Here is a 13,178-nt window from a genome sequence, read left to right on the forward strand (position 1 = left end):
TTAAAGGTAGCATTAATTTAGAAGGCTACCTTCAAAGCCGTTTCTTTAAAAAGAAGCTTTTCTGTAATAACCTGCTACTCCCTTTAAAGCTCCTTTCCCATATTCATATCTGATATTATAGAGCCCATGCTAACATAAAAGCCTAAATTCTGTGGGACTTGCACTCTATGATTGAAGTCTTTGCAGTGGGATTGCATGCAATGTAAATCAGTGCAGAATTTAGTCCAGACTTGAGCTCATTGACTCCCTGAAACATCTTAAAAGAAGATTACGCCCATGTAATAACACACAATCCTTTCCCAATCCTTGAAAAAAAAAATCAGGGTTTTCGGCCAGCTCATACTGGTTGCCCTGGAGTTCCAGCATAATTCAGGAACCAAAATTTATCTCTGCAGCTCACAAAGAGCTCTGACTCCTTACTTTGGCAGGCTCCCCTGCCGTCGAACATGCATACATATATCTCTCTATGCCCATATATGGAAGGTGGCTCCCACTGCTGACACACTAGCAAGTGAGCTAAGCATACTGAATTAACCAGCAATCATCTTGACACATGGGAGAGAGATCTCTGGAGGCAGACTGTGAAATTTGTATCTTCACAGACAATTGCTCTTTAAGAGAAACACATGTATCTGCTTCTGTTTTAACAGATATGTCCATGGGCTTTGTCTTGTCTATGCTAGAAAATTTTGTACCCATTTTCCACGTACTTGTGTTAGCAGTGTTTTAAATGGTAGTGTAGGCAGGGCTCAGCTTTTTTTTTTTTTTTCCCCCTACCACATCATGAAGACCTGGTCTGACCAGGTACATCATTGCTGGAAAATTGGTACAAAATTTTCTAGTGTAGATTCATCCATGATGGTCAGCTCCCTCCAAAACACAAGTATGCACACCCTCTATGCAGTCCCACTTCTATCCAAGGGCTAACTGTGGGCAGCAGCTAGGTGACATAACTTCTGTAACGCCTAGATTCCAAACCATTTCTCAGGCAGACCTAGCATTTACAGTTTCATTCTTGACTTTTCCCAGTGAAAGTGCTTAGAGCTCCTCGTTCTTTCATGGCTGTTGTTATGCACTTTCTATTGGTAGTCTGTTTATCTGGGTGTGATGGTGTGGGTGTACCTTGCCCCTCTGTGAACCAAGAAGGGGCTTAAAGGAGTCTTCATCCATTTTATCAGTGATCAAATAGATAGGAAAGAGTTCAACCCTTTCATGGGGCAGAAAGGAGGAAGCTAGCCCTTAAAGATCGCCTGAGCTGTTAGACCTGGAGATAAGAAGAGTTTGAAACTGTGGCAAACTACTGAGCAATAAAACTGACAGCTCTGCCTTGTAACAAGGCATGCAAAGGAACCAGAGGCTTCCAGAAGTAGAGACAGGTTGAGCGGATAGGTGGGCCTAGGGGAAGGGAGTTATTTTTCTCCCCTGAACAATGAGATATATTTCTGCGGGAGACTGTAAACACAGTAAGAACTGGTGCTTTTGGTGGGGTTTTTCCAGCTGGGCTCTTGGCTGTAGAAAGCAATCCTGTGGTTGTAGACACTTGGAATGGGTCAAAGGAAGATTCCCTCTTTTACCTGTGGCTTAGTGTGGGGATTAGGGATTTTTTTTTATTTGGACCTTTGGTAAAAGGAGGTGTCAATTAATGTTGTCTTCCTCTAGCTAAGATAGTAATGTTCTTGTTAGGCTCTAAAAGTAGGGAGAAAAACAAACTAACAAATTGTGACTATAACCCTCTGAGGTGTCTGGTAGCCCTATTACATGGGGCAAGTGTTCTTCTGTGGGGGCTGTGTCCACCTAATTACTTGGGAATGAGGCTGGTGCATAGGCAGCTTACACGACTATGCCATCACAATATCTTCAGGCTATTTTTTTGTATTATGGTTTGATACCCTCTCTGTTCCCAAAGAATTCCTAGATACTTATGACAACATAGTCCATCTTGTTGGCAACTATATGTGCCCTCGAACTCTTTATTGTTTTTTTTACTTCATTATTACTATTTGTTATTTGAGAACTTGAGTGCAATCAGGTGTGATCAAGGATAAAAAGGCTTTTGGCAGCCATGAGGCATGGCTGACAAATAGAAAGGATGGACTTCCTGAAGAAAAGACAGCACTTGCGTAATTATGCTATCTTTCCAGCTAATCCCCTATCTGTTAGGCACCCTATACTCTAGTGAATCTGGCCTATCATTCTGTGACTCAGCATGTCATTGACTAACAGATGGACATAGCTACAAGCAGCCACTAGACAAAATGTGAGCATCAAGTGTGTTGAGGAAAGTCAGGGCTAGGTAACAACTAACTGCTTTTGTGTCTCTTGTTGAATATAATTTGATATAGGATATAATTTGTAGGTCAAACTCAGAACTAAATTAGCTTCAGAAACAACTTTGAAAATAGCCTTCACTGTGCTGAAAGGGATGTTTTAGCTAGGCTCCATCAGGATTGACAATATGCATGAAGTCTGGGTAAGATAACTCTCTGGTATGGAAAATAATAAGGTTTGGAAAATAATGAATGACATAGAGAAGACAGAGAGACAAGATGGGTAAGGGAATATCTTTTATTGGACCAACTTCTGTTGGTGAGTGAGACAAGCTTTCGAGCTTACACAGAGCTCTTCTTCATGTAACCTGAAGACCTAGGGCCAGCTTCCAAGAAAATTCGGCCTCCAGAGTTTGTACCAATAATCTAAAATTGCACCAGTCCTATAGAGTGTAGCCCTCTTGTAGGGTTACAGAGGGTGAACCAGGTTCCAGTCCCCCCAAAACTTCAGCAATTAGGACAGAACTATTCCCAATAGTGGTAGAGGAGGGGAGATGAGGTATCTTCAGAGTCCGTAGACACCAGTAATGTTAACAGACCACATACTTCAGTTTGAACTCTGGGGTTTTTTTATTTGTGGGCCAGTGGCATACTCTCACTTCCTCCCACCTCTAGCCATCTTCTCTGTTGCCAGCCGTTTTTCCTTTCCTTTAGATCTTTGGGGCACTGAGATACAATTTCTTCTAAAGTTACTAAAAAGACTTCTGTATTTTCCCTCTCTCACTTGGTGGAAGCTAGGTGCCTATGGCCTTAATCTGCAGCAGTGATGTTCCCACCATAGGAGCTGACTCTGTGGGTGCTCCGGGGCTCAAGCACCCACTGAAAAAAATAGGGGGTGCTCAGCACTTACAGGGCCAGATTAATCGTTTGTGGGACCAGCCACCCAGACCATGGCCCTGCCTGGCCTCTCCCCACTTTCCCCCTCTCAGGTCCTGCCACTCTTGGCCTCTTCCCCCAGAGACCCTGCCTGCCACTCACCGTGGAAAGGTGGAGGGAGGGATTAGAGAGGAGTACCTACAGGCAAAAACAAAAGTCAGCACCTCTGGTTCCCACCCCATCCATTAAAAAAAAAGTGGTGTATTCTTCTAACCTGCCAAATTATAATTTATGTTAATTCATATGTTATGATTTGAGTTGGCGAATGCAAGTGTTTTCCCATCTCTAGTCTTACACCTAGATCTAGTGGAGTGATGTGGTTCTTGTTGTGAATAAGCCGTATCAGAAAGGCAGCAGCCTCATTAGACTGAGGTTATAGAAAATGTTGTTAATGATAAAGGAAATTAAACCGTTTTCATTCAGCTCGCAGGTTTTCTTGGGCTCCTCCTAGCCCTCCAGCGTCTCGTGCTGCCCGACGTTTGCGGTACTAGGAGTGGGGGATAGAGGGCATGACCTCTACTGAAAACGAACAAGAAGAAACAATGACTGTAACGGGGAAGTAAACGTGATCCTCAAACGAAATGGTCTCTTCCCAGCCTGCCCACCTTCCTCCTCCCCTCTCCATATGGCTCCGCCGCGACGGCGGCTGCTGCAGCGTGTGGATTTAACTTTCCACGCCAGGATCAAGGGCTTTCCATCACCTTATCTCCGCCTCACACCCCTTTCCCCAGCTCACACCCGCTCACCATATGCTCTCGGGAGAGGACACCGGCTGCAGCAGCTGATCCCACCCTGCCAAAGCCGAGGCTGGCTCAGCAGCCTCCGGGGCTGGGCTGCTCCACGGGAGGCAGCCGGGCAGCCTAGCTTGCTGGGGCCTTCCCCTTCCCCTCCATTGGGGGGCCGGGAGGGCGTGGCGGCTGCGGTTGGCCGCCAGAGGCTTCGCTCTACGCCGAGAGCCCGGCGCTTGCTCGCCCGGGGGGTAGCGTGCGAGCTTCCCTCCCTACCCATTGCCGGCGGGGTGGGCGGGTCGCTGGCAGCCGCGGCTGTGGGCTGGCGGCGGAGACGCAGTCCGGGTTCCTGCCCCAGGCCAACAGCAGCAGGGGGAGCGGGCGCCGCGGGGCGGGAGAGACACGCCGGAGGCGAGAACTTTATCCCCAGGGACGCCTCTCCGCCTCGGGCCCGGAGTTGCGGCGCGTGGGGCTGTCGCCTCGGGCTAGTCAGCTCGCTGCTCTCCCAGCCGGCGGCAGCAGCTGGAGTAACCCGTGGCTGCTGAGGAGCCCGGCGTGAGGAGCTGACCCGGCCGCCCCTACCCTTTGTCCGCCCCACCCCACCTCCTCTGGTGCGCGGAGACATGACAGCGGTGCGGGGCAGCAGCGGGACTCGGCGCTAGCCCTGTGCAGAGGGAGCGGGTCCCCCGCCGCGGCTGCCTCCCACCCCGCCTTGCCCCCGGGGCTGGGCTCTCTTTGCCGTGGCTGGAGGAGATGGTGCCCGCGCCAGGGTTAGTCTAGTCGCCACCTACCCACCCCTCAGCTGCTGGGCTAGCGCGTGTGGGCGCCGCTCCCCTCGCCGTCCGCGGGGCTCCGCTTTATGACCATTTGACCCAGCTTCAGAGCTCGTCGGAGAAACGCCGCCTGGATAATGTCCACACCAAGCAGATTCAAAAAGGACAAAGAGATTATAGCGGAGTATGAAAGTCAAGTGAAAGGTAAGTGGATGTTAATAGAGGGGGGGGAGGGGAGAGAAATACCCCCTCCCTTTGTGTGTGTGTGTGTGTGTGTGCGCTGCCTGACACTGTTCCTAACTTGGGCTCCCTCTGAGGCTCATCACAAAATCCAGAGCGATCACAATGAGTAGGGAGGGGAAGGGTAAAGAGATGAGTTTCAGTTGAATGAGCTGTACTGTACATGCTGATCAGAGTCATTCTGGAGTCACACTACACTGGGGGTGAGGACCGATTTCACACGCCCGGATTTGCACTTCAAACAACGGAGTGATTGCTGAACTTAATTTCCCTTAGCAGTGTCATTTAAGATAGGGGAAGGCAGACGCCGCTCATGCCGCCCTTTATAATTTGTCAGGAATCAGTTTGGAGAAGGGGGGGCGGGGGACTGATTTACAGCTGGAATGTTTATGAACTGTCTGGCTGAGATTATGCACCTTTCATTAATCAGTGAGGTTTAGTAACCTTTTAAAAAGCTTGGCAGTTAAACTGAAGAAAGACAATAGCAAGCCTTGCCCTCTTCATAATGCACATGGCTGTATTTCCCATGGATTGCTTTGTATGTTGTGCTGTAGCTGCTTGATTAATAAATGTATCTCTTCAATATTATAAATGTTTCAGCTTCAACATTAGCTACATTTTTACATCCAAGTACTGTGCTGAGAGCAGTGCAACTGGAGTCTTGGTTTGGCAGCTAATATTCCTTAGACCTTCAGTATTCAAAAGGAAAGGAAACCCGTCTCTTTTTGTAAAAATATGTTTTGTGGAACAGAGGACAATAAATTAATGACATGGGGGTGTGCATGTTCCTTGATACATATTGGTTCCTTTCCATACTGACACGGTGGGTGAAAACTTGTGCTCTTCAATGAAATGCTTATACTACTCCAGTGGATATGTATGCCAATAGATAGCTACAGACTTGTCTTAACAGCTCAAAATGCTACATAAGCCTTTAACACTGACTATATTATAAAGACAGTATGTAAGCAAACGCTAACTAGGGCCCTGATCCTGCTATGTGATATGCTGGGCAGAGCCTGCCCTCACATGGAACCCCGCTATGTGGGTGCAGGGATTCCCCCCACATATTCAGGATTGGGGCCTGTGGTTCCAAACGAGGCTTTGGAAAATGGGGAGAGAGTACCTCACAACTGTTTATGAAATCCAACAGAATATCAATAGTTGCATAGTCCATCTTCTCTTTTTACTTGATCCTGCAATGAGATCACGATTATGATATCACAAGTTCAGCATTTTCATGGCAACCAACTGTGATGAAATAAAAGAAAACCGTCACTGTGTTTAACAGAATTAAAAAGATACTGTGCTTTGAGGGGAGGTGTTGTCTTTATCCTCCTCTGCCTGCTTTCCCCACCTCCCCCCTCATTATTAGCTAATTTCAGTAAAAACAAAGACTGGGGTAGTGAAGGCATCTGGTTATAAACTGTCTCCTCAGGCGTTACAGTCCCCCTTTATAATTGCCACTACTTCACAATGCATTTATAAACCTAATGTATTAGGAATTTTGATTTGTTCACATTGTTCCCTTGTGGTGTCTCTGAATGTGTACAATGGTTGTCTTGACACTGCTGAAGTGATGACGCCCTTAGCAAAGCTGTTTAGAAAGATCCACTAGGACCTGTGGATGTAATCACAGCCTCTTTTTCAAAGACCTGTATAACAGTTTAATTCCAGATTACAGGAAATCTGTTTTCCCAATTCTGGCATCACTTTCTTAATACTAACTGAATATTTGTGTAATGCCACAACAGATCTCGAAGGCCAGATAAGCAAATATAAACACAAATTACAAACAAACAAACTAGGGTCAGGTCCTGACCCCCAATATGGTCTCTTTTCACTGGAGAAACCCAAAGGGACTATAAAGGTGCCCTAGTTAGATAGCAAGGTAACTTTCAGGTAGTGTAAAATCAACAAAGCCAGCTCTGTGCCACTTGTCCAGCATAGATGTGTCAAGGCATGCTGGGAAAAAGGGCCATGGCCCAAGCACCTTTTCCTCCAATGATATCTGGTTAGTGTTATGGCCCCTAGGGAACTGTTACTATCAACATAAATTAAAGCTGCCCTAGAGATATGGGGATTAGAGCAGTCCCTAGAATATAGCATGCACAAAGCTGGCATCTTTTGTCCTTTTCCCCCCACCAAAGTCTTGTGCTGATTACAGTTTGGTGTGACCCAGGCCAGGGATCATTCTGGTCCCTAAATGCTGCAGTCCCAAAAGCCATAACTTACACAAATGCATACGTTTTGAGTTGTCAAATTCTGGAAGTCCAGTTGCAAGACTTATCTGAATATGTTATTGGAGCAAATGGGCTTCTATTATACATCGCTAGTAAAGTGTGTTTGTGTATGTGGTGGTGCCACATATGGAAATGAAGATTTTCAATGTCCTACTTTACATATCTTGCTGTGCTGTTAGAACTGACTCTTAGTCAAGGAATTATTAGATATTGTGCCAATTAGTTTCTAGCTTATGTGAGCTGAAAGTTATTACTTGCAATACTTTTCTAGTTGTATGAGTAGACTCACTCGTATAGGCAGTTCATACAAGAACCTCAGAAATACAGATAGAATTACAAACTAACAGAAATACAAAGGGTACATTTCATTCATGGGTGGAGTATGTGAACATACCACTCCAGTTTCACCTGGTCCCTCGTCTCACCATGAGAAACTTGATCTGCCAGTGATTTGTGGTGTTCTTAAAGACTGCTTTTGTCACCAGGAATAAAACTATCACATTTGTGGAAAAAAGAAAATAATTAAAATAAGAATCTTAAACTCTAACAAGTGCCAGGCTATAGAGTCTTTGGTCCTGATCTTACAGCTAGAGCCACTTGGGTGGACCCTTGTACCCATGCTCAGCCCCATTGACTTTGGGGATGTTCCATGCCAGGTGCAAGGCTTGACCTAACTGGGTTTGATTGCAAGGTTGGGGCCTTAATTTGTAGGGAATAGTTGGAGAAAGGCCACTTGCATATAAACCTAAAATTCAGTGATTCATTGGAAGTGTGAGACTTGAGTATAGTGAGCAATGCTGGTTGTACTGTAACTTTGGTGTTAAGAATAGATACTTTTATTAAACTGATTAGCTGTGTCACTTTCTAATTTAAGTAGCCTTTATGAGGGCTCTCAGGATTTAGTTTATTTCAAATCCATTTTTGACAGTTGTTCTTAAGGACAAGCTTAAAATTGGTAAGGTAGTGTGGGGCATGTGCCTTACAGTTCTCTTACTTGTTGGATAATTGAATGAAATGACTTGGAATCATAGAAGGGACCTTGAGAATTCATTTAGTACAGTTCCCTGCGCTGAAGGAGGACCAAGTATACCTAGACCATCTCTGACAGGTGTCTGTCTAACCTGCTCTTAAAAACTTCCAATGATAGGAGTTCTACAACTTCCCTTTGTAAGTTATTCCAGTACTTAACTAGCCTTATAGTTAGAAGTCTTTCCTAATATCAAACCTACATTTCCCTTGCTGTGGATTAAGCTGATTATGTCTTGTCCTACCTTTAGTGGATGTGGAGAACAATTGATCACCATCCTCTTTATAACAGCCCTTAACATATTTGATCACTATCAGGTCCCCCCGAGTCTTCTTTTTTTCAAGACTAACATCCCCAGGTTTTTTTTTTTTAAAGCTTTCCTCATAGGTCAGGTTTCCTAAACTTTTTATCCTTTTTGTTGCTTTCCTCCAGACCCTCTCCAATGTATCCACATCTTTCTTAAGGTGTGGCTTCTACAGTTAGACACAGTTCTCTAGCTGAGGCCTTACCAGTGCTCAGTTTAGGGGGAAATTACCTTGCGTGTCTTACATGCAACACTTCTGTTGATACAGCCCAGAATATTAGCCTTTTTTTGCAACTATATTACATTGCTGACTCTCATTCAATTCGTGATCCACTGTAACCCTCAGATCCTTTTTATCAGTACTACCACCTAGCCAGTTATTTCCCATTTTTGTAATTGTGCGTTTGATTTGTTTTCTTTCTTTTCTTTCTAAGTATAATACTTTTCTTTATAGAATTTCATCTTGTGGATTACAGACCAATTCTCCTGTTTGTCAAGCTCATTTTGAATTCTTGTGTCCTTCAAATCAGTAATAACTACAATAATCTGAATACAGTCTGACAACCTGATTTGCACCTTCCTTGTATTAATTTAATCAAAATGGAGGAAGAGCCTTAGAGGGGGCCAATTGTGTTCGTTTATACTTGCTTCATATGCCATTCAGTCTACAATTCATATATACTCTTATGAGATGTCATCTGATTGTAAAATTTCAGAACTCTAGTCTTGTCTGCTTTTTGGGTGTTTGGAGAGCAAAAAGGCCTTCTAAAATTATATGCACTCAGAGAGAGCTAGAACTGTGTAGTGTTAGAGCAAAATACATAAAGGTACAGCATAATACTGACCTTCAAAAGTCCTAGACATGTCTCAATTTTCAGTTTAACACAATATTACATGTTTTAAAAGGAAACAGGAGAAAGTTCTATTTAGCTCAGCAGCTGAGATGTACTCTGGCTGTACCAACTGTATTATTATCCCTCTGGAGCATCTGAGAATGAATATACCTGCCTATCTGAGAATTATGTGTAGCACTCTCAAGCTCAAATGTACTCATTCACTTGATTGTCTACTTCAGCCTGACTCTTGTTTTTATTCAGAGATCAACTGGTTCCTGGCACTGTTCTTAATGTACTAATTTAAAGTAAGACCAATTTGATGGATTTACTGAGGAACCCAGAGAGTTAGACAAATAGTAGGACATATCCCTTGGTGTCTATATTGGTATCTTTTGTATGGTGACTGATCAGTTACTGAGATTTTGAACATCTGACTTTGTCTGGTTTAAAAAAAAAATCCCCTTTACAAGTAGGGATGTAAAATTGAGCCCTGTGCAGAGGACTGACACAACACCCGTGCAGCACTTAAATTCCTTATAAGCCTTTAAAATAGGCCTAGGCACCCTTTTAAGTCCTATTAGGGTATGTCTAAACAGCAAACAAACACCTGTGGCTGGCCCGGATCAGCTGACTTGGGCTCACGGGGCTTGGGCTATGGAGCTGTTTAATTGTGATATAGAGATTCGGGCTCAGGCTCCATCCCAAGCCCTGGGACCCAGCAAGCGGGAAGGGTCCCGGAGCCCGGGCTCCAGCCAGGGCCCAAATGTCTACATTGCAATTAAACAGCCCAATAGCCCAAGCGGGTTGACACAGGCCAGCCGTGGGTGTTTAATTGCAGTGTAGAAATATCCTTACTGACCCTCCACAAAGTAAAATTCACTTGGTGTGAATAGGAAACATGCTTACTAACTACCTGATCCAAGCACTTCTGTTGTAAGATTGTGAATGTTTGAAGCTGTGTGTCTAATGTTAACTAAGGATTGGAAGTGGAGCTGGTTAGAAACTTGCCAATAGAAGGTTTCTCTGTTGAAAAATGCCAATTCATCAAAAGCAAAACATTTTGTGGAAATACGTCTGCTTGAATTAAACTTTGTTTTGAAAGAAAAATTGAAAAAAGTGGTGTGTGGTCAAAACATTTTGTTTTGAAATGAAAATCAACGCATTCTATTCCTACTTAATTTTGTATTTATGTATTATATTAGAGCTATGCAGAGGATGGAGGTTTCATTTCACAAAGGATTTTAAACTTGGCTTCATTCTGAATTGGAATGAAAACCAAACATCAAAATTCTCCAAAGAAAATTTTTGAAATGTATGTTTGTTTTTTATTTCAACTTTTTTTATTGTATATTACAATATATTTTATAATATAAAATAGTTTCAAAACCAAAACCCATAACAAAAATTCATTTTGTTTTGAAAACATTTTAAATGAGATATAATGACATAACCCTTTTCCAGTTTTCTTTGAAATTCCTCAGACAAACTCTAGATATAAAATTTAGAAAGGAAAAATTGAAACAGTGTTTCGATTGACCTTTAAAAACCATAAATTCTGACTCTCATTTTGCTGGAAACTTGAAATCTGTGGGACTTTGTTCCATTCTGAAATGGAAAAAAATTGAAATTGTGGATTTCCCATGAATGGAAAAATTGATTCCCTCTCAACTGGAAGGCATCAGGAAGAATTTGTCATGGGTTTCAAAGTACAATCCAGGACACTTCCTTAACTTTCTTGTATCTGCAAAACAAAACAAAAAACAAACAAAAAACAAAAAAACTAGCAAGAGTAGAAACTAACTGAAAATTATCATTTTGGTAATTGGGCACTTCGATAGGCTTTATACTTTGCCCTTTCTTACACCTTTTAGATCGTGTGATTTATCTGTACTATTGTTCTGTGACCTCCATTTAAAAATAAATCCTTATTTCTGTTCAAAGCAGCTGTTCAGGAGACTCAGAATATCATTTGAATGTAAATTTAAATATTACAAAATGAAGGTCTTCCATCTTGAGGGTTTTGAGATGTTTTAAAAACATGTAATGAATTTTGCCTTTTTACAGATAGGAAAACTCTGTTACAAAGAAGATAAGTGGGTTGGCCAAAGTCACAAAGGAAATCTGTTTGGCAGAGTCAGGAATAGGCTCAGGACATGTGACTCCCTGTCCTGCATCTTAACCATGAGACCATCCTTTTTCCATTTCATATCTTTTGTGTTTCAGTGGACACTTGGAGTGAATGGAATCTGGGTCACTTCAGTACATGTGAACAGACAACCAGTAATCATGAATGTGGCGGGTCTTACCTGTGTGTGTGTGTGTGTGTGTGTGTGTGTAAAATAATAAGTGATATTTAATTATCTTAAATATGGTGATTGGCTTTTGTCAACTTAATCATTAATAATGAAAGATATAACTTCCCTCTTAATGTGCTCACATACCTCACTGAAACCAATGCAATTTGGATCCTGTACAATGGTTTCTTCTGATGTTCTTTCCAAGTGTTTTCTCCACAATATTTCAGCATTGCATAGTAAAGTTCTAAATCATGTTAAGGTTCATTTAATTTCCTACTATTATCTTTTTATTGGTCACTTTTTATGAAGTAAAGTATCAGTTGCTAATAACATCAGACTGATAGCTCGGAAATGGTTCTGTGGTCAGACGGAATGGCTTCTCAATTCATCTTTCTGCTTTGTTTTCCTTAAATTAATTTCAGATTCCATGAATACCAGTTCCCTTGCCAATCAGAGCAGCTCCAGTGGCAATAGATGTCAGCATTGGAAAAGGTTGGCTAGCAGCGATAAGACTGTACAGCAGAGGTGGGCAAACTATGGTCCGCGGGACCATTCTGCCCGGCCCCTGAGCTCCTGGCCAGGGAGGCTAGCCCCGGCCCCTCCCCTGCTGTCCCCCTCTCCTGTAGCCACGCCGCCATGTGGGCAGCGCTCTGGGCGGCGGGGTTATGCGCTCCAGCTGAGCAGCACGGCAGCGTGTCTGGCTCTGGCCGGGCGGCACGGCTGCCAGACATGGTGCTGTGAGTGGCTTGGTAAGGGGCCAGGGCCGGGGGGTTGGATACGGGGCGGGAGGGTCCCGGGGGGCAGTCAAGGGACAGGAAGTAGTTGGATGGGGTGGAGGTTCTGGGGGAGAAAGAGGACAGGTTGGATAAGCGTGGGAGTCCCGGGGGGGCCTGTCAGGGGACGGGGGTGTGGATGGGGTCAGGGGATAGGGACCGGGGGGGAGGGCGGTTGGATAGGCGTGGGATCCTGGGGGGGGGCCTGTCAAGGGGCGGGGGTGTGGATAGGGGTCAGAGCAGGGGGGGGTTAGATAGGGGTTAGGATCCCGGGGGCGGTTAGGGACAGGACCGGCTCCAGGCACCAGCTTAACAAGCAGGTGCTTGGGGCGGCCAAGGGAGAGGGGCGGCACCTGCGGCAATTCAGGGGCGGCAGGTCCCTCACTCCCTCTAGGAGCGAAGGACTTGCCGCTGAACTGCCGCCGCCGATGGCGGCTTTTTTTTTTTTTTCCAATTGTCGCCACCGATCGCAATCGCGGCTTTTTTTTTTTTTTTTTTTGCTTGGGGCGGCAGAAATGCTGGAGCCGGCCCTGGTTAGGGATGGGGGATCCTGGGAGGGGGGGGCGGTTAGGGGACAAGGAGCAGGGGGGGTTGGATGGGTCGGAGGTTCTGAGGGGGGGCAGGAAGTGGCAGGGGGTGGATGGGGGCAGGGGCCAGGCTGTTTGGGGAGGCACATCCTTCCGTACCTGGCCCTCCATACAGTTTTGCAACCCCAATGTGGCCCTCATGCCAAAAAGTTTGCCCACCCCTGCTC

At 44.6% G+C, this 13,178-nt stretch overlaps 1 protein-coding gene across 1 annotated transcript in view; it reads left to right on the forward strand.

Annotated features, from left to right (window-relative positions):
• The first annotated feature begins 4,841 nt into the window (after positions 1 to 4,841).
• The window catches only part of SRGAP1 (SLIT-ROBO Rho GTPase activating protein 1), a 233,214-nt gene continuing 224,877 nt past the window's right edge, over positions 4,842 to 13,178 (forward strand). Inside the window, exon 1 of the mRNA XM_065423765.1 lies at positions 4,842 to 4,908. Within this exon, the coding sequence (XP_065279837.1) occupies positions 4,842 to 4,908 (67 nt within the window). The remainder of the gene's footprint in view (positions 4,909 to 13,178) is intronic.

The sequence above is a fragment of the Emys orbicularis genome, chromosome 1 (assembly GCF_028017835.1).
Source record: "Emys orbicularis isolate rEmyOrb1 chromosome 1, rEmyOrb1.hap1, whole genome shotgun sequence".
Classification (NCBI taxonomy): Eukaryota; Metazoa; Chordata; order Testudines; family Emydidae; genus Emys; species Emys orbicularis.